This window comes from Choristoneura fumiferana, chromosome 5, assembly GCF_025370935.1.
Source record: "Choristoneura fumiferana chromosome 5, NRCan_CFum_1, whole genome shotgun sequence".
In the NCBI taxonomy this organism is placed as follows: domain Eukaryota; kingdom Metazoa; phylum Arthropoda; class Insecta; order Lepidoptera; family Tortricidae; genus Choristoneura; species Choristoneura fumiferana.
Genome location: NC_133476.1, coordinates 16,577,327 through 16,603,889, shown reverse-complemented (window position 1 = coordinate 16,603,889; position 26,563 = coordinate 16,577,327). Strand labels below are relative to the sequence as shown.

The window sequence follows — 26,563 nt, the reverse complement described above, 5'->3', positions numbered from 1 at the left end:
TATGCTTCAGAATGCCAAGGAAAAGCTGCTGCAAGGCATATGGGCGAACAAAGAAGATGGTCACGACAACCCCTACCGAGAGCTAGTGCAGAAATACGAAGCTCTGCTCGAAGTGCAACTATCGCAGGTGAAGAATATCCGCAAGAACAAACCCAATACGCTGCCCGCGCAGACTTCTGGACCCATCTCGCTGCAGGACGAGCTGCAGACCTCCGGTGACTTCAGCCAGTTCAGCGTCAAAGACACCGACGAGGAGAGCGGCCACGGCGAGGAGGCCCAGAAGGATAACCAGAAGAAACCAGAAACGGTGTCACGCAAGAAGTTCATCCAAACCCCTGACTTCTCCGAAGCTGAGACTTCCAGCTCCGGCTTCTCCGATGAGACCAGCAACAAAGCCACGCAAACGGAGCGGGAACGACCTGGCTCCTTCCTCTGCACCATCGCAGATGGAGAAGACTATCGCTTCAGCATCTACGACGATGTCAGTCCCATGGACAGCCGCTTCCGCAATCGTCCTGAATACCGTGAACTTTTCAAAGAAATATTCACCATCCTCAAAAAAGCGGCCGAGAACAAAGACGAGGGCGAGCAACTGCCGCTATTAGATGACACCGCGGCCGGAAAGGTCCCACCGGTCACGCCCGCCAACGAAGAGCCACCAGGCACCTTCACCGATGACACTCAAAGCGTACTTTCTTCTGCAATGTCTGAACAGTCAATTCCAGTGTCCGATATCACTGCTCCAGATACGCCCACGCTCAAACCAAAAGAGCGACCAGCTCCCGAACCAGTTAAGAAGACGGAAGTCGAAAACAACAAAGAGAATAAACCGGTGGAAGAGACTCCTGCCGTAAGACCGAAAGAAAAGAGGGAGCCCGAAAAGGACAAAGAGAAGACGACCGAGAAGGAGAAAGAAAAGGAGCGCGTCCTGACTCCTCTCGTGCGTCAACCTCTGGAGTACATAGCGGCCACTAGAAAGAAGTCCCGACATCGCAATAGAAAGCAGAGCCAGGAGCGGCAGGGCGCCGATTCGCCGGTGTTCCCGTCGCCACCGAAGATCACCTACCAGAAGTCGTCAAGTAAAAAACGAAGAGACTATCGGCCAATAGAAGTGAGTCCGCTGGTGCGGTCAAATGAGGGTGCGTCCGACTGGAACGGTTCGACCCTACAGTTTTATAACCGCAGCATTAACTCGCCAACTCCTAGCGCCAGCGGCCGTACTGGCAAGATCTACCAGGGATGGAACGCAGAGACTGACTCCTGGGACATCAAACAGAGCACCGCGTCCCAAGAGATCCACAAACTGCGCAAACTAGAGCTCTCCTACGCGGAAGTTCTTAGGAACGCGGACAAAACCAAACCGCGGCGAAAGAAGCATCAGTAAATTATTTGTTTTAAATTTTATTACATCGACCCCTCTTACTCTAGAGTAGGAGCCGAGTGATCCAAACGCCATTTGTCTTTGCCAACTGGACATTTAATTTAAGAATATTGTTTGTGATCTGCTAGTGTTATTTTATTATTCGTACCTAACTTGTATTCAAAATCTAAAATTGCCATAATATAAACCGGTATATCATTCGTATACCTCGATAATAATATAATACCTGCCTCTGTCAGTATGATTCGCTATGATTCCGTAACGTATTAATGAAATAGTACTGCCCTCCGATATCCTCAACAGTACGACCTTGTACGCAACAAACGCCCTTGCATTTATGTGTAACAAAGTTGAAAATGACTCGAATTGAGTATTGCATTTGGAATAAATTCGCCATTTCTAAAGTTTCGAAATTTAACTCTGATTCTGTTGCTATATTAGTCACTATTATAATTGTATATTATGTATTCGATTAATGTTTTGTAAATATTATTTGCGTTAAGTTAATTATATTTTTATTGCCATGGATATTTGAGAGTACTCAAGGTTTGTATGGAACGTATGCTAAAGTATTTAATGAAGACAAGAGGTTGGAAGGTATAAATAAAAAAAACATTAATAATATAATCAGCTTTTCATTTTCGTCCGCCTGTATAAATAACATAAAGCGTAATAAATAATGAAACGCTACAAGTATATTACAATATAATTTATGCATACTTTATACAGTCGCTAGATAGCGAATGGTTGGTGTGTTGTTACTTGTTCTGGGCTTCGAGTTCTTTCTCGACGATCTTTCTGTACTCGTCGAAGCCGCCTTCTATGCTGGAGACTGAGCCGTTGCCGCAGATCCATAGCTCTTTGCACACCATTCGTATTAACCGCTCGTCGTGGGAAACTAGGATCACACCGCCCTGCAATACATAATTTTATGTCATTAAACCTTGCATTAGATTGTAACACGAAATTTAGTCTGCCGAAATCGCGGGTCACGGGTAAGTGCATAAAAAATTCGAACCACTATAAACATATTTTAAAGTAAGTGTACACAAAAGGTGAATAAGTTAATTTTTACACTTGATTGTACCTAAAATAATGATCACATGCGCGTTCATATACGCGCTTTGAAACCTTGACGATTATTGGTCGTAGCTACTATTCGAGAAAGTAACCTTCTGAAATCGTAGTATACTTAGAACTTTACGACAGGAGCATATCGTGGAGTTTATTTTACAAGGATGTAAAGGATGGTAGAAAGATACAATTGACAGCTGTTTATAAAAAAACTGTAGCCTTCAAATCTAATAAACATCTTTAAAATACTGTATTGTATTTTAGATTCAACACGGCTGAATACACGGCTACAGAACTACCGGATGCTACTCGAATTGTCAAAGTGATATTTGACAGCGAATTTGACGTACCTACTATGTTCAGTTAAAGTCTAAGCCGAGTCCCCCCTCCTAATGCAAATTAGCAAGCCCCAGTCCCGATCTCCGATTAAATGCGCCCTGGGACTCGGCCGACTATAAGCAGTTACCACGTAGACTGGAGGCCATAGGCGTGCATTGGGTTAATTTCAGGATAGGCAGCGCCTTGAGCTGCCTCCTATTGTGCTGGGGGAAGGGGGGGGGGGGGCTGGCAGCGCGCTGCTGCTGCGCAAACTAGCGCTATCTACCCTGGAACTGACCCAATGTACGCCAATGCGTGTAGGCATCTGTTCACCATAAACTTTGATTTATAACAAACGTAGCAACTGCATTTGTGCCAACTCACCGTATACTTATTAATCCCTTTGCCTAACGCTTCAATGGTCTCTATATCCAAGTGATTGGTAGGCTCGTCGAGCACCAAGAAGTTAGGGTTCCCCATGCACATGATAGCGAATGCCACTCGTGACTTCTGCCCTCCGGAGAGGCTGGCAATGGTTTGGAGCGCTAGGTCACCGCTGACACCGAAGCTGCCGAGCTGACGTCTGTATTCTTCTATCGTTTTACCTGGGTAATGGAGTAAGTATAAAGAAATTATTACAGTAATGTTTTAAACGTTGCGTAGGACGTCCACTAACGAGATGGATTTATGTCCTGGTTAAAGCCCCGGGTTCATGGTGGATGCAGGCCGCTTCTAACCATAGCAACTGGAGGCCTATGTCCAACAGTCAAGTAGACGTCCTATGGCTGATATGATGATGATGATGATGATGGAATGTTTTAAAATTAATCTGGGATATTTTAGCAGGTCAGTTTGACTGAAGACACATGATAAGGATTTTCAGGTTTTTTTTTTATTGTTTTTGACGTTTGTAAAAACATTGAGCGATAGTATAGCACGTCAAAGGCGTGACTACGTTTTAAATCAAAAATTCCGATGAAAATAGGTGCCTACTTTAGACAATTCCAGCCAAATTAAAATAACCATCTGGCTTCCCGCTTATTTTGAAAACATCTTGTATAAGTTATGAAACTACTTAAACTACTTAAAGCCTTTACAACTCTTTATACGTAAAGATAGCTTAAAAATTGCTTTTCCCCTCGTTCACACACATTGACAAGCTTTGATTTATAAAATAAATAAAAAACAGTCAAATGCCATATTTGAGATAACTAGTAGGTATAGTAGCCTACCTGGATAACTCTTCTGTAGCAGCTCAACGGAATTAACGTTCATTTCTAGCTGATCGACATGATGCTGCGAGAAGTAACCGAATTTGAGTCCTCTGTGTACATTGCGGTCTCCGCTGGTCGGCGAAAGGATGCCCATTATTATCTTCAGTAAGGTCGTTTTGCCCGCACCATTATCACCCACCTGAAAAATATTGCAACAAATGGTAATGCATCCAAACACCGTTAGTACCGCCCCACCAATACTAACAAAAGTGTTGTCATAAGAGTTATACTGTGTATCATGGTTATATCTCTTTGCTGTGTATCAACTTTCATCGAATCTATCACTGACAAGCAAAGAAACACATAGACGAAGTGAAGTTAATTTAAAAAAAAAGGTAGTAAAATCATCTGCGTCATTTACGCTTTGTCCACGTTTTCTCACGTTCTGACACTAATTAATATCGGATGGCAATAAATGCATGAGTCACTTTACAATGGATTCATGCAATTAACTAAGTAAATTGTATTGAAGAGGTACAAATCATATATTCTTTCAACAATCATTTTAAAGATGGAGGAAGTGAATATTGACTCAGCATTAGGTACTAGTAATAATTTAACAGATTGTTGCAGATCATTTTAAGACTGATTTAAAAATAATTAAGTAAAGCAATTTAGCACTTACAATACATATCCTAGATTCCAGCGTAGCGCCAAGGTTGACGTTTGTGAAGATGACCTTGTCCTTTGAGTAGTAGAAGCCAACTTCGTTTAACTGCAGGATGGGGGGAGAGAGGGGCTCCGTCTCCGGAAATCGGAGGACCACTTCTATCTCCTTCTCCACTGGCCTGAGCTCTGGGCTGTAGGGAAGGGTGAGATTGTTAGTGTTCAATTTACAAAAGAAAATCTGTGCATTTGACTAAATTATCTCGACCTATTCAAAGTCAGTCAAAATATTAACTTTTGACTTTGCCTTTTCGTTTGATTATTCATCTATACTACCACGTTTTAGCATGCGTTGCTGCAGCGTAGTCCAAAATCTAGTCGCTTTATTGGTAGACTTCTTAAATGCGTAAATAAAATAAGTGCAAGCGCGTCACGAGGGCAATCCGTGGCAGTGCGAGGCAACCGCTGAATAGGCCACTCCGGAGTGGCGCCCGGCATCTACTTGTAGCGGAAAACCTAATCGCGGAGTAAGCCGCGCCTGACTGTACTCACAGTTTGTCTAGCATCTTGATCTTGCTCTGCACGGAGGAAGCCCGGTTGGCGTTGTACCGGAAGCGGTCGATGAACTCTTGCGTGTGCGCGCGGTGTTGTTGCTGCGCCTCCCACTCGCGCTGCTGGTTCTTGTGCTTCTCTGTCTTTGTCTTGTGGAACTGCTCGTAGTTGCCCCTGAGACATTCGGAAAAATACTAGAGATGTACCGACTAGTCACTAGTGTAAAGACCGAAAGCTAAAGCCGACCGCAAGGTCGACGACCACAACGAGAAAATACCACTTCTTGAAATGACCACCCCTTAAAATGACCACTCCTTAAAATTACCACTTTTTGCAATGACCATCTAAGTATAAATTGGCTTTTTCTGGTGCATTTAGACCCTTTCACTTATTTAGGACCATTCAGAGCCATTGGTGGGAAATTAATCAATTGTAATTACATACCTGTAAGGATCTATCCTCTGTGAGTGCAAATGTAAGATGTCTGTGGGCACTGTGTCCAGGAAATTTCTGTCGTGAGACACGACAAGGAGGGTGGTTGGCCAGTTTTGAAGGTAGTTCTCGAGCCAGATGATGGCCTTTATGTCCAACATGTTGGTAGGCTCGTCGAGCAGTAATAAGTCTGGTCTGGAAAAATTTAAAATAGGAATAGTTTAAATAACCAAAAACGTTTTAATGGCGGCATGATTGTTCCATCATCGTTGGTCTGTTGTTTCTCAAATATAAAACTCCGCGCTCCGTGATTACCGCCGCGTCTAGTCAGCAGGCCAAAATAATAAGCAATAAGGAGATAAATCGATTGTTGAACTTCACCATCATTTTGTCAGAACTAGGAACTAGGATCATATTCTTCTCCATTCTACAGTTAAACCCTAGGTAATTTATGTTAGGAGTTACTTGAAAAATAAGAACTTACTTAGAGAACAGCGCCCTCGCAAGAGCCAGTCTCATTCTCCACCCTCCGGAGAATGTCTTGGTCGCTTTCGCTTGCATCTCCGGAGTAAATCCGAGACCGCTAAGTATGATGGACGCACGCGCGGGCGCTTTGTCCGCCTCAATCGCTTCTAGTTGCGCGTAGATCTCCGTCAGTTCCGCGGATAGTGCTGTGTCTGTTGATCTGTGGATGTTGAATTATATATGTGAGTGAGATACATGGATAACTTCATGAAATGTTACACTAAGGGGCTGTTTCACCATCCATTGATTAGTGTTAATTGGCGGTTAGGTGTGATGCCGTCTCTGTTTGTTTTGTTCAAATAGACGGAGACGGCATTACGTTTAACCGTCGGTTAACGCTAATCAATGGATGGTGAAATAACCCCTTAATTTATCAGTGACAATAATTATATTTGATTTATGTTTACTCGCGTAAATTATTAGATCCAGCAGTTGAATTGAAATTCTGAGAGTTTACTATATTCCAAACATTATTTCGGGCTCTTTATTTTTGTTGAACTCTATTCCCAGCAGATGAGATTTCGCGATTTTATCCCGGTCTCGTGGGAATATCGGGATAAAAAGTAGCGTATGTGTTATTCTAGATGTTCAGCTATCTTCTTACCAAATTTCATTCAAATCCGTTTAGCCACTTTAGCACACCCACACATACAAACTTTCGCATTTATAATAATAGTGGGATTAGAACATCAATATGTAATTTCGTGATTATCGCACTGTGTCACTGTCTTCATTTTGGAGGCATTTGAACACACATGTGCGTTTGTGGCACCTGAAAGTCTGGTTTGATGTTGGATAAATGGGCAAACTACATTGCTAAGTTGCTAATGCTTAAAGTTCTATCAGTTCTATTGTGTGGATTTAATTGGTTTAATTTTTATACAAAGCATTCTTTGAAAGGAGTCGATATTTACAATCTCATCTTTAATGAATAAGTGTCAATGCAACTAGACTCTATTAGCTCATTAACGGCAACTACCTACTTTTAGGTTGTTTTTTATTTATAATTAAATTAATAAATTGATTTACCCATTATTAATAGCCGCTGTGATATCCTTCTCTCTCTTTAGCAGTTTCTCTCTTACAGTATCGCATTCCAGTACACTCTGTAGTGCTATTGTGTCGTCCCCTACCACCTCCTGTTCTACGTGCAAGATGGAGATGTGCGACGGTATTTTCAATTGTTTTGCTGAGATCATTCGTAAGACTGTTGTCTTGCCGAGACCGTTCCGACCTACGAGGCCATAACGCCTTCCAAAAGCTAGTATGAGATCCGCTCCTTGTAATAATACTCTGAAAAGCAAATGTGCAAGTTAAAAGTGGCGTATATCATAAATTTACACTCATACACAATGCCCCTAAAACCGGTGTTAAAATCTTGTCTATGGTGCAATAAAGTTATATAAAACAAAAATATAAACAATGTGTTATCTAAACTTGTCTATTATTACTCTTTGGATCCTTAATTAGTTATGTGATAACAAACAATTTATTTTGATTAGTATTAATATGATTATCTAATCATGTGGGCCTCAGTCATTTCAAAGGCATTCATATAGATAATGTACATTGTACATACATATACATAACATAAACTATCTTTGCGATCCTACCTAGAAAATAAAAAGCGTAAACTACAAACAAGCAAATACTACTCACCTATCACCATAAGCAATGTCAAAGTTCTCTATCCTAATATCCTGTGTCCTATTTGTGCCTTTAGCTTCGAGTTTGCTGTCCTTTTTGGATGTGACCTGTGAGGCAGTGGCGGTCTGCAAAACAGGAGCTGACACTGGTGCCTTCCCTTCTTTCTGCTTTTGCTGCTTTTGTTGTAATTTTGCTTCTGCTTTCTCTAATTTTCTTGCGTCTACTTTCTAAAATAAAAATGATGATGTCATACCTTGGAAATAATACATTAGGTCAAGGCTTCCCAAACTGTGCGTGCCGACGCCCTGGGGCATCGCGACAGACATTGTTCCAGGGGCGTCACGTGTCGATGGGACCGAGTCGAATGAGCGCCGTGCGCATTTTGACATACATTTTGATTTCGTTCTTATATTGTAATGAAAATTATAAATGTTCAAAGTGTTTTTGTGATAACCTGTTACTAGGCTAGTACTAAAATTGCTAGGTATTTTTGGGGGGTGTTGTAAAAAAATGGCAAAGTCCCAACGGTGTCACAGTAGAAATAAGTTTGGAAGCCCTGCATTAGGTAATAGGCAATGGTCTTTTAGCTTGTAACCTCTCCTTAACATTACTAAGTAAATACATATATATCGCATGAATATGCAATATAGAAGTTCATGTGCACCATACCAATTTTTATACTAACAGCACAGCCCGGTTTCGCATGGATATGTAAATGAGACTAAGGGGCTGTTTCACCGTCCATTGATTAGCGTTAATGGACGGTTAAATGTGATGCCGTCTCCGTATATTCGAACAAAACAAATAGAGATGGCATCACACCTAACCACCAGTTAACACTAATCAATGGATGGTGGAACAGCCCCTAAATCTAGCTTAGAAGCATCTTCTGCCAGTGACATATTTGGATATTTTCAAATCCGAGTTTCTTACTCTTTCATATAAAGCTTTTTACTAACCTAACTTAATATAGAAAATTATTTAATTAAAAAAAATCTAGCAACTCCACAACTCCACACAATCATTTGCAGCCCTTGCATTGTAGAGGTCATGGATAAGTAAGAGTATTTCGTCCACAAACTATACTTAGCGGCAAAAAATCTGGCCCTTAAATGTATGCAGAAATAAGTTTTTTTTTTATATATAGTGGGCCAAATTTTGTGCCCGAGTATATAATAAAAGTAATCCCTGAATAAGTTACGTACCAAATTATCATCCCTAGTCTGCAGCCATATACTCTTTAGGTCTTCCGGGGCGTCTTGTTGCGTTGTCATGGAGGCAAGGTGTATGGGGGCATCCAATACTTTCCTGGGGCCATTGCTGTTTTTCGTTGACCCTGGCTGCAGCATATGAAGGAGCTGTTCGCAGATATCTCTGGAAATAGTATGCAGAACATATAGCAAAGAAGACTATACAGGAAAGTCCATACCGCAACCTATTTCTCTGCTGAGGGATTACAGGGATTGATTGAGGGGTTTCTTTCTAGATCGATGTTATGGACATTAGCAGATCAGTCTTTTTTTCTCTACTCCCATTTGATTATTACTGGCAATTTTGAATTACACATTGATCTCTCTTTTTTCAAAAAAAATACAAATAATCCCCCCCCTCCCCTTTAACCTGACCATCATAATAACAAAATAATAGTGGTACTAATGTACTATTTCGTATGATAATTAATAAAAAAAAAATATATGTAATATATGATAGAATGTCTATAATTTTAAGCTACCAAAAAAAATCCTTGCTTTTAATAATTAATTTCGCCAAGGTGTTTAGGTTCACACTGTAAGTCTTATTATTTTTATCTGGAAACCTATTAGTGCTATCAAGGTCACCATCAGTGGTGCAGCTATCGTAGGGCCAGTAGGTGCAATGCACCAGGGCCCCAGAGCTCGAGAGGCCATCAAAAGGCCTTTCAAAAAGAGAGGAGCATAAAAGAAAGACAGGAAAAAAATATTGTGAGCAGGCTCGAGCCTCGAGCCTATGAGGGATAAGTTCAACTCACTGCATCCTATTTTTATTCCTATCTATAATTTTGAAGAATATAAATTCAAGCTATGTACGTGGAAAGAGGGGATGAGGGCCCCAATTCTTTCTCTATGCACCGGGGCACTTGACAACCTAGCTACGCCACTGGTCACCATTTGCACAGCAACATTTTTGAATTATACAAATTAAACATGCATATGAATTGCAACCGGTTCCATTACAAAGTTGTTAATTTATTTGAAATCTACCTACTTGTGATATTAAATAAACATTTTATTACAACAATTAGTTGCAACTTTATGCAATGTTGAATACCACAATTGTATTGACAAAAATACTATAGGTACTTAATTTTCCAATTGTAAGTGTATGTACATTGTAAGCATAAGTACATTAGTTTGATCAACTTTTACCTGATGTCATCTTCTGATTTTTCAGATATTCCTTGAAGCACTTCGCCAACAGCTTCGTACACCTCCTCCGTATCCTCAAACTCTCCAGCACTATTGTCCAGGATATCTAGAAACATTAAATGAATAAATTAATTTTGTGACAGTTCAAACTCAAACCGTCATCACAGGATAATCAGTGCACTATGAATGAAATACTTAAACAAATAATCCTTGTGAAGATCTTCAACTTTAAGAAGGTACAATTACATCTTCATTTTTACACGTCGTTGCACAAAAAGTAACAGCAGTCGCCATAACCTCAAGAATACACACCCTCAACATATTTCTTCGATTCTTCATCTATTAACGGGAACTGCCTCTTGAGAAAATCACCACAACTGGCCATTTTCGATTGAATCAATATTTGGTAGTAACCAAGAATATAATTATTGCATTTAACATTTATTTATAAAAAAAACCTAAATGCACGAACGAACCGATGTCACGTCAGATTCTCACTCTCACTCAGCAGGGCTACTACGAAACTCGAAACTCGCAGTTCGTGTCGTGCGGTCCCTCTGACACTTAAACTATTTAATATGAGAAAGAGAGAGACGGTACGATACGAACTTCGTGTTTCATAGTAGCCCTGCAGGTCAAACTCACTCAGCTGTCATCTGAGGCTGTCATTGTCAATGTATGTCATTGTTTATAAACCATAGACAAGACAGACTTCGTCTGTTTGAGATTTTATTAAACACGCTAAGTGAACTTTTCTCTATAGCTCAACATGAGTTCAACACACACCGAACCGAAAGTGCAGAAAGTGGCACTGTGACACCATGTGACACACAGACGGACACGGATGTTCTTCCACCGAGCTACAGCTACTATTCTTGTATGATAATCTGTGTCTTCCACATTTGCGCACAGCAAAAGCCACAACGTGACACAGAAAATACTGATTTGTTCGACATTAACGACACAGTGCAGTTTGTGACGGACACAGAAGAGCACAGAAATGTAAATATTTTGAGCTGCTAGTTTCCAACTGACGCCAAACCAAGTTTAACACGGTGCATTGTTATATTTTTCTTGTTGGAAAACTTCCACTCGAGCAAAATGGATGAAAATAATGTTGCCGTCTTGGCCATTTTAGATGATCAATGTAAGTAAACAAAAACAGAACATGCAGTATGAGATCTGTGCAGAAGGACATTTACGGTTACTTTTAATTTTTAATAAAATATAATCATAAAACATGCCAATAAACATGTTGGTCAACTTAATTGATGTTCTTGTTAATTTATACAACATATTTATTAGGTGCACCATCAGGATCGCCATATAAATCCAATATGCCTATGCCTACATACAATCAGACACACACCATAACAACCATTCCCCCACATGAAGAACCCGAACCCAGTGAAACCAATAAACAAAGTAAGTATGTAATAATGATGGAAACTTACAAGTTTAACCATGTTTGAATATAAATAGAATACATAATCTAATGTACTTGGGTGTTGATTATTTTTGTGTTTTAGAGATCATGCTTAATAGCAACAATTATTTAGGAATAATTTTAATTAATAATCAATCTTTTTAGATGTTATTTGGACCAAGAATGCAACTTTAATGCTTTTAAGTTTATATGAAACTAAGATGCATGTAATGGATAATCCAAAAAAGAAAACAAAAATGTGGAAGTCTATAGCAGAAGAATTGAGATCACTGAATGTTGAGGTACAAAAAATATTTGGTGTACAGTCGAGTTCATAAACATGTGAGCAAAAATTTGATCAAAAATATCTGAACACGCTTCTATGCTTTTAACATAGTTGTGTTCAGATATTTTTGATCAAATTTTTGCTGACAAGCTTATGAACTCAACTATATAAGAATAAAACATCACAACTGATGATACCATTTTTTTTAAATATAATTTACAGGTAACCCCAGATCAAGTTAGATGGAAAATAAATGCACTTACAAAAAAATATAAAGATTGCATTGAGAGTGGACAGGGCCAAATTTCTTTTAAATATTTCAATGAAATGCATCAAATTCTTGGTAGATTCAGTGATGATAGTGTTACATACAGACTAGCATCAGGAGTAATACAAAACCAAGAGGATGCTGATAGAGATTCATCATCATTTGGTAAAAAAAGAAAAACAACAGCACCATTTAGAAACTTAAGATTGGAACAAAGAGCCAAAATCCAACTAGATAAACAATGGGTAGAATATTTGAAGCGGCAAGAAGAACAAAAATTAGTAAGAGATGAAAGATATGAGAGAAGTTTAAAATTAAGAGAAGAAGAATTACAGCTTCGAAGAAAAGAGCTAGAAATGAAACAAACGTTAGCATTTAAAAGGTTGCAGTTAAAAGAGAAAAAACAAGAAGAGATTTTAAGAATAGAAAGGGAAAAGTGTGAATTGTTGAGAAAATTATTGGCTGATCAATGAAATTAAATCAAAGTTTTAGGCTGGTGCTATCCTAAGACTTCTGACAGTCTTGGTTAATTTATTTGTGCCTTGAAAACTGGAAAGTCCATGGTAAATTATTTACCACTGATTAGTTTTTGTTACGAAATGATTGTATAACACAATACAAGAGCACATACTACATACATAAACATACAATACTATAAATGGCTTTGTTTTTAAATGCAATATAAATATGTATGAATTTTAACTGTCGAAAGTATGCACCACAACTTTATTATGTTAATTAACATCAACATGCATTAGAATGCATAAGTTATGTTGTACATACTTTGGAAGTATGGGATAATAAATAAATATTTATTTGTAAACATAATATGCTCCAGCCTAACAGCCATTAAAAAATGAAAAAGGCAGCTGTTTTCATCACAGAGGTCATGAAAAGATGAAAGTATAAATTATGACTTAACCCGTCAAGCATCCTAGAGACTGTTAGTCCCTAACTTTTTTGTGCGGGAAATGTAGAGACCACCAGTAGTTTACCAGTAGCCTCTAGGACATTTCCCGCAAAAAAAAGTTAGGGACTAATGTAGTCTCTAGGACACATGAGGGGTTAAAGTTGTTTATGAAGGTGTAAGTTACATACATAATTAATTATTAAAAGTTAATCTTTATTTTTTTCTATTCATTCTCCTCAAGATGATCATTTTCATTGATGCAATAATTATGTAATATACAAGCTGCTACAATAGTGTCAGTGATAAAAGTTATATTCCTGTACACTGTGAACAGTTTTATTCTTCTAAATCGGCCTTTGAGCAGGTTGAAAGTCTTGTCACTTAATTTTCTAGTAGCTGCATGGATTCTGTTGTATTCCCTCTGATGAGGTGTTAGCCGCTTGTTTTCTCGAAATGGAGGCACTAGCCATGGGAGAGATGGATAACCAGAATGACCAATAAGAAAAATATCATGCGAGAATAGAGCATCTCTGTTTGCAGTTGCTGTATTGTACAATGGTGACTTCCTCAAAACACGGGCACAGTTTGAGGAACCTGGTTCACCACAAAAAACATTTGTAAATCTCATACTTGAATCTACAGTTGCTTGTAGAATTATTGAGTAGTATCCCTTTGGATTGCAGTAGTCTCTTGCATTTTTAGGTTTCTCTATTTTTATGTGTGTACAGTCAATTACTCCTAGTGTATTTGAGATCCCAGTTTTCAGTTGAAATGCATCACAAATAGTTCTTATATCATTATAGTTCTCAGGCCATTTGATAGCATCATTCAACTTTGTTAACATCCAAGCCACTACTCTCCTTATCACTCTGAATGTAGATGATATTGAAATATCAAATTTGGTCGCGATTGGCGTCAGTGGTTCCGTGTTGGCAATAAATGAAAGAAAAATGTAGAAACATAGTTTAGGTTCCAATGGTTTCAATCCAAATTTATGTGATGCTATGAATCCAGATTTCTCTAAATCATCTACAAAAAAAAAACAGCATTAAACACAGCGTACCTATTGAAAGTAACAGTTGTGCGATCTTTACTGATTTACCTATAAGCCGGTACGCCGTTTTGCGTGAAAGCCTTAGACGGTTTTTAAACTCGGCGTCTGTCCAAGAGTCCACAATGTGGAGATAATCGTCAACTCTTCGTCTCCTCAGTCTTATTAGGTATTGCATTAGAGGAAAAAATAACGTATCCGTATCATTGTCCTGATCCTCAGTTTCCGAAGAATCATCATCATATGCTTTCACGCTACAAACGTCGCTCCAGCTATCTGTATCACTGTCGTCACTGCTGCTGATTTTAGATTCGGTTAACCATAGAATAACTTTAGGGTCAGCCATTTAGTTTATAAACAGTCACTACACTAAGATAAAACTCATTCATTACAGAAAATTAACAACAAAAACAATGGTAGTCGCTTTGTACTGTACTGTGTACTTCAATTAAAATCTGTCAAATTGTCAGTTTGATTTTTTAAGATGCCTTCTTGATTAAATAAAAGGAACAGCCTATACAGTCGCAAGTCTGGGGGGCTACTATAAAATTCAAAAATCGAAGTTCGTGTCGTACCGTCCATCTCATATTAGTATTAGTTTTCCCAAAGCATTGCCGATTTTTTTCTCATGTTATCATAAATGTGTTGGAAATATTGGAATTTATCGACCTATCGTTTTCAAGAAAGCGGAACAAGCTCAACCCTAAAGAAAAAAACATTTTGTCTTTGTCAACACGAAAGAAAAAAAAAACAACAAATACCTTGTAATGTAATGTAATGTAATTTTATTATTCTTGTTTGTTTTGTTACTAAATGTGCTCTTAGGATTATATTTCCTAAATAATGGAAGGAAATAATGATGGTTTTGTTGAAGAAATGTTACAAGAAGGTGAGAGAAATCTTGTAAACCTAGCGTCTACTTTGTTTATTTAATCTTACGAAATTGGAATGACCATTTTTGGCGTGTATCTAAACTAAAGGCCATCTGTAGATACGATTGAAGCTTAAAAAATTAAATTGCTAAGCTAGTCATGGTTAGAGACCGTTACTACTAGAAAGTTGTAATTTGCCATGAATATACTTACAATCGTGTAGGATATCATTGGATGTCTTTTAAAACCATTGGGGGGTTGCCAAGACGATTTTTCGATTGAGTGATCTGTTTGCGAAATATTGACTTTAAAGTGCAAATTTTCATTTAAATTGAGTCCCCCCTCTAAAATCGAAACTTTTGGGTGGAAAAATTTGAAAAAATTCAGGATAGTAGTAACTTAATTAGTAATTATATTAAATTTACAAGAAAAAATATAATGGCTAAGATTGCTTTAGAATTATTAGTACTTTAATAGTAAATAGTAGCCTAAGGTATAAAATATACCACACTTGGAAGATCCCGTACTTACACAATACGAAATGTTTAGAAAAATATTACTAGATTTTTTCGTAATGGTTGCGGAACCCTATCTTGGGCATGTTCGACACACTCTTTGAAGGTTTTTTTTTATTAATCTGTCATCTCCCAGGATCAAAGGAATTTCGGCACAAATTTGTGCCTCTGGGAGAGGACAGGTTAATCCTAGACCGCGCAAACAAAACCCCTCTTAGATTCTATACTCCTATTTCATACTATACAGTCGGTAATTTAACAACTTGCTGTCTTTCTTTAATTTACCTATTAAATGCAACTATTTTTTTATTTTCCAGGTGGACATATGAATTCAGAAGCAGTTGAATACAAAGATATATCGAATTTAACAGATAACTTGACTGTTGAAGTAGAAAAAAACATAACAGGGGAAACTTCAGACAAACACAGTGAGATATATATTTTTTCAAGTACTGTAATCCATCAGCGTAGCCAGCCATGGGCTCAGGGTGGGGCAGCAGTCTAAAATAAGCAAACTATACCCATGGTCCTACCCCTTTGAGTGTTGTTAGGTTGTTAGGTGGGGCCGGCGCCCCACCCTGGCCCACCATGGCTACGCCCATGCTGTACTCCCACAACACTTAAAAAAATGCAGGCAGGCAGAGTTTGAGTTGAAATTGCACACAAACGGATCTATACAAATTTGTTATGGATATTCAGTGTCAGCAGAGCCAGACTCTTAAGCAAAATGTGTGCGTGTGCAGCATGGGTCGTTTCAGATTGTTACCGATTTAAGGACACCCAAAACAAAAGTTTTTCCGTTATGGAAATTTGTATGGAAACAACTTTTAAATGACCATAACTTTTGACTGCGTTGACTTTGAAGTTTTATTTTTCACTGCTCCAATGGGCAGCAGACCTGGGTTTTTGATATTATTTTCAGCTTGATAGCTACATGTGTTCTTGAGAAAAGTTTTTTAACAGACAGACAACCAAACTGACCCTATAAGGGTTCCATAATCTTAAAAATGTTTATGTACATGGCAGGTGCAGTCTGGACTACTGGTGCTACTTTGACACTACTTAAGTTGTATGAATCCAATATTGAAATGGTAGAAACACCGAAAAAGAAGACTAGATTATGGGCTGCTATATCAGAGAATTTAAAAAGTTACAGTATAGAAGTAAGTATGCTTATTAATTCTGCTTTGTCATAATTATAATTTTTATGAAAAGCTTTTTGTGTCATATGATTTTTTTAAATATATTGATCAATTTCAGATGACTCCAGATCAAGTACGATGGAAAATTAATGCCCTAACAAAAAAGTACAAGCAAGCTGTTGACAGCGGGCAAAAAAGATTTAAATATTTCAAAGAAATGAACAACATTTTTGGCCAATGTGAAGATGACGATGATTGTACAATATCAGAGCAACTTCAGCACAAGAAACATTCCCGCAAAAACCATCTCAATTTGTCTATGTCTGAATCCTTTGGAAATAAAGGGAGTACCTTTGAAACAAAAGCTACAATTGAACTAAGGAAAATAAGATTAGCAAGTAGAATAGAAGCTGATAGGTCACAGAGCAAGATCACTTTAGAGAAACAGTGGCTTGAATTCCTTAGAAGACAAGAAGAACATAAACAATGGAGAGATGAGATGTTTGAAAAAAGTTTGAGATTAAGACAGCAAGAATTAGAACTGAGAAGAAAAGAAGTGGAAATTAAAGAAGCACTTGAACTGAAGAGGTTGCGATTAAAAGAAAAGGAACATGAATTGCTTCAAATAGAAAGAGATAAATGTACTCTTTTAAGCAAAATAGTTGAACAGAAAAGATTACAGAATCTACATTAGCCTTAAAATTATGCAATAAATCGATTCGAATTTACATTGTCACACAACCCTTTAATGAGGGCTATCGCGTATGAATTCACCACTAGAGGCGCTAGTGTAGCGTGAGGTCTCCGAAATGTCAAATCTCATAGTTTTTGGGTGAGTTACGCGGGTTTATTTATAATTAGAATAATATTGTGAATATTTTGCAATATCTGAAATTAATTATGGCAAATATGCGTTCCGGGGCAATGAATATCTGCGTTTTGAGACAGTTTTGTCTTTCGGAAACCTTTATCCTCCCTTTTTTCCGAACAAAACGGGGACTATGCAACACTGGCATGCTCGATATTTTTATGGTACGGTTTTAGGGTGTATTAAATATGATTTTAATCTAAACTTTGTTTTCACGCCCGTAATAACAGACTTTGAAAGCCATACTTAAAAACCTCACGCAACAGTGCGCCATCTAGTGACACAAAAAACGATAGCCCTCATTGCATAATTTACCATACCCACAGAGTACCTTTTTTATATACCATACCCAACCTATCCGAGGCAAAATTGTCCTCCAATGTAGCTAGCTACATATTAGTAATCTGTGCTCCAATGGACGACAACAATTTATATATTCTAGTGATCGTGTGATATTGACATTTCTACTCGAAAATCTTTACGTCAAACTTCGAAATCGTTGGCGAAGTTTGCTTTTCGTGGTAGGCCAAATCCGTAACCAATCTCGAAGTTCGAGTTTCGTAGTAGACAAAACCGCGCGAAACTAGTCGAAACGAACTTCGGATCGAAAACGAAATCGAAGTAACTTCGTGGTGGCAAATCATCGATAACTTACTTCCAACTTCGAGTTTCGTGGTAGCCCTTCAGAACTACCCTGACTGTGGCAACATTTGAGCACAATGAATTATCAATTTAGTCTCACGAATTATGGCGTCGACCATACATAATATATTTTTTATTATTAATTATTTCATGCCTTCCCTCTACTACCGCATATCTTATTTTAATTTTACTGCATACTTTTATTCCTTGAATTAAGTTAAGTCAAAAGAAAAAAACAATACACATCTTGCAGAATCAACTCCAAGACACTATTGTAGACTTAATACATTCAGTAAATCATATTAACCAACATAACAAAAATAATTGGAAATGATACATCAGATCACCAGCCTTAGTACAATTTTGTCTACAATCTATGTCAGCCGCAGCGATACCAACATTATATCCCGCCGCAACGCAAAAATTTATGGCGTTTGTTGTATAGAAAATACTTTAAATCCTTGTGAAAATAGCTATGACGGACTTAATTTACAAACGATACGAAAAATCATTAGGCCTTCTTACGACACGATTCGTTTCGCTGTTACAAAAGGCCAAGGATGGTGTTTTGGATTTGAAAATCGTGAGTATAGGCGATGCATTTCTGTCAAATCAATTTTGGCACGAAAATAAACATTTTGAATTAACAGTTATATCTTTCTGTAATGTTGTAATTACTTTCAGGCTACTGATTTACTTGCTGTGAGACAAAAGCGGCGGATTTATGATATAACAAATGTATTGGAAGGCATTGGATTGATTGAAAAACGAAGTAAAAACAGCATTCAATGGAAGTGAGTACAGGAACTGTTCTGAAAAATAACACGATTTGTTCAATGCTACATTAACATTGTACTTGTATCTTACAACTCTTGTGTTTACAGAGGCGCAGGCCCTGATGGTAATGCTTCTGACATTGGTGAAAAAGTTACTAAATTAAGAAGACAAATTGGACGTCTTGAAGAACATGAAGAATTACTTGATAAGTATGTATTTTTGATAGTACCAAAAGTCTAATTTTAAACAGTTTAGGCATTCAAGTTAATTGTGAGCCAGGAATATTTTTTTGTGAATAATTGATGTATTAATTGATACAATTAAAACAACCTATCCCCTGGCTTTATACCACATGTCTAAAAATAATTGCTATATTGCTTCAACAGCCCATGCAAAATTAAAAAAATTAAATGTATGAAGTTGTTGTAACCTAGTTGTTTGACCTTTTATGTTCAAGCAGGGTTGGGACTCGCACCTTCATGTTTATCAGTTTATGTGCAAAATTACATTTGAAATTTACCATGAGCTTTATGGTGAAGGTGAAAAATTGTGAGGAAACTTGCATACATCTGTAATGAAATTCAGTGGTGTGTCAAATTTTCACAATGAGTCGAGAGAGAGAGCTAGGAGACCAGTGCTCAGCAGTGGGGTGTATATGATGATCATGAAGTTGGTGATGCGAAACTACCTTAACCCCTCGTATGCTTAAGATCCGGATCTGTGCCAAATTTAAGGCTATATTTTTGTTTTCTTTTAATCAGCTGCTTATTAAAACAGATGAGACTAGTAATTCAGTACTTACTCTTTTCCTACATACATACATCTATATGTCCATGACTGAAAACTTAGAGCTTTGACATTGATGAAAATTACCATCAAAAAGAGGAGATAAATTACATTTCCATTTGCTTATTGACTACATTTCATGAAAAACAATAACTTGATAATTTTGTTGCAGACAAATACATTGGATTCAGCAAAGTATAAAAAACGTATTACAGGACATGGACAATGAACCGCTTCTTTATGTGAAACAGAATGATGTTGAGCAGTTGTTTGATGAGAGTCAGGTGATGGTTTTGGAAGCGCCAATTGGGGCTACCTTGGCTATTGGAGCTGCTCCTAGCAAGGTATACATTTAAGACACACAGTTTAGATTCATTAGTTAGCACCGGCTTTTATTTATTTGGACCTAGTCTGCCCTTTCAGTACAGACAAGTGTTATATTGCTAATATTGGTTGGTGGCCTTTTCACATGCACACAGTCACGGCATGGCAACCATGCTGTGACCATGTGCTTGTGGCATTTTTAGTGCATCATACCTATACTTATACCTGACATAATTACCTGCTATCATTTATTTATTTTCAGGGTAGAGACTATCGTTATATCCTGCATCTTAAAGCTTCTGATCCCATGGGTGTCATTCTGTTATGCGACTCGCAGAAAGAAAAGGTTTGTAAACAAAATAACTACATTTGTTTAGTGTTTTATATCAATAGAACCATTATTTGAATAAAAACGTTCCATGAAAAATGTAATAACCAATACAAATATCTAGGAAAAAGTTATTGTAATTCTTTCATCTAATCTGCAGCATTTTCCTAGTCCATTTTTAGGCTTCCATAGTCAAAATGGCACAACTTTTGATTAAGCATTCTTTTAGTTGGGTACTGTAATTTTTTCACAGGATGTAGATGTTGCCATGCAGACAGATAGTGAAGTCCAAGACATAACAGATGACTTTGTCCACTCATTCGACACTGGAAGTAAGTAAATAAATTATACTTGTCATTAATTATTCATCAAAGTTTTCTCTGTTTGTTTTTAATTGAGTTATTTGGTTGCATTGACAACTTTCATACTAAGTTCGTAGGTACCAAATTTTGAGTCATGTTGATGAAGATGTTTTATTGTTATTATTAATGTTATTTTTTTTTTCTATTTCCAGATTATTTGCTCAGATTGAGCCCACCAGCTACAAAGGAAGACTTTTCTTTTTCCCTGCATGGCTCAGAAGGCCTTTGTGATCTTTTTGATATTCCTTGTTAACTTAGTCAACGATCTCAATTGACTTTTATTTTTATGTGATTTTTGAAGACATTTCTTTAATCATTTGTTTACTATTTTTTTGATCATGTTTAAATGTATGTAAATAATGAATCATGTAAATACAAATCAAGTACTTTTCAGTTATTTTAAGGACATATATAAATAAAGAAACTAAAAGAAGTATAGGTACAATTAATTCTTTTATTTCTTAGATTTCCGTTTAGGATTAGAAACAAATCTATCAAGGACACCAAATGATTGTCTTGGTTTTGTTGGTTGTTCTGGTATTCCTAACACCTTCTGTGCCTCTATCGTTTCTTCGATGAATTTCTGCAAAAAAAGAACGGTATTTTTGTTAACATAATTAGCAGGTCAAACAGTTAAAAATATATAGAGCTTTTTCAAGATGGCAACTTCGTGCAGATAATTCAATGGTTAATGTATTGCAAATAACATTCAACTCAACAACTTCAATAAATGCGCTTTTGTTTGGATACAACTTGCTGTGTTAAAAATAAAGGAAACCTCGTACTCATATGGCCAGTACTGTATTTTTTGACACATTTTGACTGGACTAATAATAATAAAAAGAAGATCTGAACAGTTGAATTCGAGTTTTTACCTTTCTCGAAGCATCCTTGATAATCTTCTTTCTTGCTATATTCGTTTTACCCTTATTCTTATGCCTAGGCGTCAAGTCGACTTTTTTAGGCTTTACAAACTGTAACAAAATTTATACACAATTCAAACATTCAAAATATTAACCAAAGTAAAAAAAAATAAAAGCTGAAGTGGGACTGGACCGGACCGGACATGTCGTCCGCATGCATCCGATACGGTATCGTAACGTTACGCATTCGTTGGGCACGATTCGTTACCAAATGGGTTCAGAGGGATGGCCAAAGGAGCAGAGGCAGAACCGAGATGGCGGGACGACCTGAGCGCTTTTCAGCTCGATTGGCTGGTGCATGCTCAGGATAGGGAACGAGTGGCGGAGGAAATTGTTTTGTCATATTACCCGTATTTTTTTCTTGGCTTCTAAGTTTTCTTTCAGCGTAGGGACATCAACCTCTGCAACCTCAAATGGGTTAAGTGTAATGAGTTCTGGAGGTATCTTCTCAAGTAGGGCCTTAACTTCTGCCTCCTTCCGCTGTTTCTTGGTCTGGAATGGATTGCTTTCCAAAGCATCAAAATTAGGTTCGCCGCTTCCTGTAAAAATAAGTCTCAATTAAAAGTTGTCGAAAATACGTATAACGCGCGCCGCTATCGCATTCGCCATTTTTTTCTGGCAAAGGGTTATTAGAACTAGAAAAAGATGATAGTGCGGTTGAGCACGTGTGCGTAAAGACTATAATAAAATTATGTATGACCTAACTCGGGTGACGTCGATTTTAAAGCTCTTTTTGTTTTATCGAAATGGGCGTTTCTTCTTTGAATGGTATAAATAAATATGTAAATAGTAAGGTAAAATTAATTAATGGAAATTTTACCTTGTTCATTGTACATATAAAAGACAACGAAAGAATATTTGTATTGTATTGTACCTATTAACAAGATAAGTATTAACAATTAAATTTTAATACTAAGTTTGTGATCCGAGCGAATGATACTGACGGATTATACTAATGATTACCTGGTATGATGATGCTTGTGAAACCTTTCGAAGTGCCTATCCCTAGCACATCCTCGTATGGGCAAAACTTGAAGTTGCAAATGTTTTTCGACATCCTATGCCGCATATACGGCTTAGCTACGGTTTCTGTGCAGCAGTTACTGAAATTTTAATTAACGTGTGAATATAATTTATCAGGCATTTTGGCTACAAAAATTGGTAAAATTTATTTGGCTGATTACTTGTATACTTCGACGACATCTTCTAATCCAACAGCTAGCATGTCTTTTTGAGAGAATGTCAAATCTACTGGCGCGCATCGTAGCTTGTAATGTTGAATGGGACCATCTAGGTTCCTGATGTCATATATTTTCAAACTGCGATCCACTCCTGAAGTCGCCATATACCTAAACAATGCGAATTATAGATAATGTCATGTGTATCTGCAAATGAATGGCCAGTCGCATGCAACTGCCATGGATATTTAAAAAAAATTGATATACTCACATGCCTCTATTATCTACAGCAATAGCTGTTAACGGAGTTTTGTGACACAGGATTTTTGCTAACGGGTCTTTGACAGTCGGAGACCAGAGCGAAACTACCCCTTGGGAGTTTCCCAAGCACACTGTGCCATTATATGGATTCTGTGTCATCACTGAAGTGCGCCCTAAATGGTTGTTATAGTGTCCTACGACTTCTCCAATGGATATGTCCAGCCACGTCATGAAGCCAAATTCATTCTGTAACATTCAATAACATTTTGTTGCTAATCATGCTTTATAATAAGATATTTAATGTAATTAATGATATTTATTTATATACTACACTATGCAGAAGAAACTAGGGCCACATGAGTTTCATTGGTGAAATGAAAATATTAATAAATATAACTCTTTTTATAAGATTCTTCCTCGTAAAATGGTTTTATTAACACAGCATAGCACAATAGGTACAAGTACTTTTTGTTTAATTAAATGTATTCAGATAAAATCGCAAACATAATTTTGAAGTGGCCCTTATTTTTTTGGACTAGTCTAGTATGTTTATTGAAGCAAGGTAATACATACAACAGCAGCCAATAAAAAGTGGTAAGGTAGAAACTCCATCCTCAGAATCTTGTCCATTCGTTTCACACAATGCAATTCCATACCAGTATTGTCATAAATGTACAGCCATTCTTTCTGTGCAACTGCCATCATTGTTTCAACATGTAACCAACTGCAGAAATACAAAAATGATTATTAGATAATTAATAAACCAAGGTATCCCAATGTTTTCAATACTGCAACATCCTTTACAGATTGTAAATGTTGTGTGACACCATCTTAAATGTAGTGTCTAGGAATGTGCGCCGGGATCTATGCATTCTTACCATCTCGCAGCGCCCCTGGGATAGCGCCTCGATATCTTAGCATAGACAAACATGACAAAAAAGACCATATGTTGCAATTCAAACTTAAAGTTCAATAAAAAAATCATATTTTAATAATTGCAGTTTGGGACTTTGGAGAGCTAGAGAATAGGTCCTAACTTCACTGTCTCAACACACACATTGTTAACAACTTGCCTAATATCATGTATTGACTCCATAACATTAATTTCACAATGCAGCTTCTTTGTAACCCAGTCAAACGCTGCCAAGTGTCCTTTTTTGCCACCCATCAGTAAATGTCTGCCGTTGCGTGAATATTTCATCCTGTATGGTCCAAAATCTAGATGGAGATCAAATATCTTCGTAGCCGCGGTGATGTCAACATTATCTCTGATTAGATTCTGTGTAATTTCTATTGTTTTGCCACCCTCTTCAACTTCCACAAAGCTGAAAATAAAGGCTTTAGTTACCCTTACTGTATCCTGTAGGTCAAGTGTGTGGAGGCACTTCAAAGCAATGAGGGTCAAACACATTTAATTTCTTTGTTTCGAAACAATACTTAGGAGAAAAGCACAGAAAACGTAAATTAAAAGACCTCATCCAACAATTCCTAACAAAAGGGGTGCTTATAAATTTTTTCAGTTCTATTTCTTATGGCTGACATGCAGTAAAAAAAGTAAAATTAAATCTAGTTTTAAGCATGGATTAGCAGTGTTATAATTAGAGTCTGGATTGTATGCAAGAGTAAATTTAAATAAGCATTTGCATATTTAGCCATTTCCATTGGTTATTGCATATTTTACCTAAAATCAGATGATGTTGCATATTTTCACTAAGTATATTTGCAATATTTCTGGGCAGAATTGTTAAAATAACATAGTAGGTACAGTAACCAGCATTAATATCTCCCACAGTGGAGCGTGCAAAAATATCTGACATATACTTCCGGCCCTAGAAATAGAGTCGTATCAGATATTTATGCAAGCTTGTTGTGTCAGATATTGGTGCTGTTGACTGTACCTACACAAAATTTAAATACCACTCGTCAGTTACTTCAGTGGATGTAGAACAGACTTTTTCCAATAATAAAAATGCACACTAATACCTACAGAAAATTTGGAATGGCGTCGCATTGTTAACATGTAGGTACTAGAATAAAAGTTTAGAGTTATTTAATTAATTTTGATTTTAAAAGAAATAAAAACTAAAATCTGTTTATAATGTAATGTTGCATATTTTGACAGTTTTCTTGCATATTTTAGAATTTACTATGCATAATGGATATTTCAAGCTTTTATGTCGCATATAACTTGCTAATTCTTAACATATGCAACTAACACAGATTAAAATGACCTTTAAATCAATATTTTTATCATTTGAGATTTTTTTAAACATCATTTCTTACCCTGCTTCTTCAGTCAACAATATGTCCGCTCGGGCAGCTTGGTCTTGTGCATAGCTTATTTTTTGCTCTCTCTTCTTCAATTTAACAGCATGTAAAGGATGTTTCACACCCTTGCCAATACCTTCTCCGCGGGAGTGTTGCTCCAACTTTATCTCATCTACTGGAGCTTTGCCAGGAAATTTATTACTTTTTTTATTATTAAAAGGCTTTTTTATGCCTTGCTGCCTGTTGGATTGAGAGTTCTTCCTTTTTGACGCATTTAACTAAAAATTGCAAAACACATGTTTTGTTTTTCATGCAGTGGTAAGATTTCAGCACAGCATGTTTTAAATAATATACATATAAGAATGACTTAGTAGAGAGGCAATATCTGTAGTGTGATTTTGAAGTAATAGTTCATATTTGGTGTAGATTAGATTCTATGCTTAAAATTTAAGGAATATCCGTTTTCTATAGTAGTATACAATAAAGAATTAATATTATAAATGCGAAAGTTTGTAAGTCTGTTTCTTTATTTAGATGAAATTCGGTAAACAGATAGTTTGAGTTCCGCGGCAGGTCATAGGATAGTTTTAACCCGAAAAATTGCATAGTTCCCGCGGGATTGCGCTAACCGAATTCTACCAAGTCCCCCAAGTCTTAACGATGGAAAACAACTGTTAATTAGAATAGACTGGGTTAATTTGTTTGATAGCTACATGATATTAATAATACTTGAAAAAGTTCAATAAAATTATACCTCTCTGTACTTTTGCTTCATTAATACACGAGGTGTGATCTTCATTGTATACACCTCCTCCTTTTGACTATCATCAGTTTTACTGTTGTCCTCTGCATTGCTATCGAAGTATCGATTCTGTAGAAAATGTAACAACAATATTTTTAAGCTCCATAAAATTATACAATAAATTATCATTATTATAATAATTAATTATTACCAGACCAGTTAGCAACAGTTAAGAAACAATATAGAAATAGTACCTTATTTTTAGGTTTCGTTTTCATTGTGGTTTTTGATAAAACAATAGTGTGATTAGTGATTATAATACAAAATAATTCACGTGTTTATACTTCGAGGTTATTTTACTGACATGACATTATATCATTGTATTGTAAAAACTGGTTGTTTACAATTTTTTGACTTTTG

The 26,563-nt window shown here is 36.9% G+C and overlaps 6 protein-coding genes across 9 annotated transcripts in view; 4 read left to right on the top strand and 2 right to left on the bottom strand.

The window, feature by feature from the left end:
- Cen (cerebellar degeneration-related protein 2-like) overlaps positions 1-2,008 on the top strand; it is a 93,902-nt gene extending 91,894 nt beyond the window's left edge. For all 3 annotated transcript variants that reach the window (XM_074088167.1, XM_074088166.1, XM_074088165.1), the window contains exon 6: positions 11-2,008. In XM_074088167.1, the coding sequence (XP_073944268.1) occupies positions 11-1,384 (1,374 nt within the window). In that variant the 3' untranslated portion in view covers positions 1,385-2,008. The remainder of the gene's footprint in view (positions 1-10) is intronic.
- Positions 1,997-10,724, bottom strand: LOC141428272 (ATP-binding cassette sub-family F member 3). The gene is made up of 12 exons (XM_074088168.1): positions 10,527-10,724; positions 10,215-10,320; positions 9,015-9,183; positions 7,822-8,036; positions 7,192-7,455; positions 6,122-6,322; positions 5,650-5,832; positions 5,206-5,379; positions 4,673-4,847; positions 4,006-4,186; positions 3,158-3,378; positions 1,997-2,295 (listed from the first exon to the last, which is right to left on the bottom strand). Exons 1-12 carry the CDS (start codon positions 10,597-10,599, stop codon positions 2,140-2,142), a joined length of 2,118 nt encoding a protein of 705 aa, XP_073944269.1. The 5' UTR covers positions 10,600-10,724; the 3' UTR covers positions 1,997-2,139.
- Positions 10,725-10,846: 122 nt separating this feature from the next.
- On the top strand, positions 10,847-13,281 carry LOC141428275 (uncharacterized). Of its 2 annotated transcripts, none has more exons than XM_074088171.1 (4): positions 10,847-11,361; positions 11,520-11,639; positions 11,806-11,942; positions 12,149-13,277. In XM_074088171.1, the coding sequence occupies exons 1-4, from the start codon at positions 11,316-11,318 to the stop codon at positions 12,665-12,667; spliced, it is 822 nt and encodes a 273-aa protein (XP_073944272.1). In that variant the 5' UTR covers positions 10,847-11,315; the 3' UTR covers positions 12,668-13,277. The 2 variants fall into 2 exon arrangements, with proteins under 2 accessions (XP_073944272.1, XP_073944273.1); XM_074088172.1 differs by lacking the exon at positions 10,847-11,361 and adding an exon at positions 11,372-11,417 and having other exon boundaries at positions 12,149-13,281.
- A 1,612-nt stretch (positions 13,282-14,893) lies between these two features.
- Positions 14,894-17,412, top strand: LOC141428274 (uncharacterized). Its single transcript, XM_074088170.1, has 4 exons — positions 14,894-15,044; positions 15,860-15,970; positions 16,569-16,705; positions 16,803-17,412. The coding sequence occupies exons 1-4, from the start codon at positions 14,999-15,001 to the stop codon at positions 17,376-17,378; spliced, it is 870 nt and encodes a 289-aa protein (XP_073944271.1). The 5' UTR covers positions 14,894-14,998; the 3' UTR covers positions 17,379-17,412.
- Positions 17,413-18,574: 1,162 nt separating this feature from the next.
- E2f2 (E2F transcription factor 2) lies at positions 18,575-21,205 on the top strand. Its single transcript, XM_074088159.1, has 7 exons — positions 18,575-18,777; positions 18,879-18,988; positions 19,079-19,180; positions 19,930-20,101; positions 20,344-20,427; positions 20,663-20,741; positions 20,924-21,205. Exons 1-7 carry the CDS (start codon positions 18,670-18,672, stop codon positions 21,022-21,024), a joined length of 756 nt encoding a protein of 251 aa, XP_073944260.1. The 5' UTR covers positions 18,575-18,669; the 3' UTR covers positions 21,025-21,205.
- On the bottom strand, positions 21,206-26,563 carry LOC141428267 (WD repeat-containing protein 46). Its single transcript, XM_074088158.1, has 11 exons — positions 26,398-26,563; positions 26,156-26,272; positions 25,417-25,679; positions 24,207-24,458; positions 23,707-23,857; positions 23,144-23,379; positions 22,879-23,043; positions 22,658-22,797; positions 22,043-22,233; positions 21,647-21,745; positions 21,206-21,354 (listed from the first exon to the last, which is right to left on the bottom strand). Exons 1-11 carry the CDS (start codon positions 26,419-26,421, stop codon positions 21,226-21,228), a joined length of 1,767 nt encoding a protein of 588 aa, XP_073944259.1. The 5' UTR covers positions 26,422-26,563; the 3' UTR covers positions 21,206-21,225.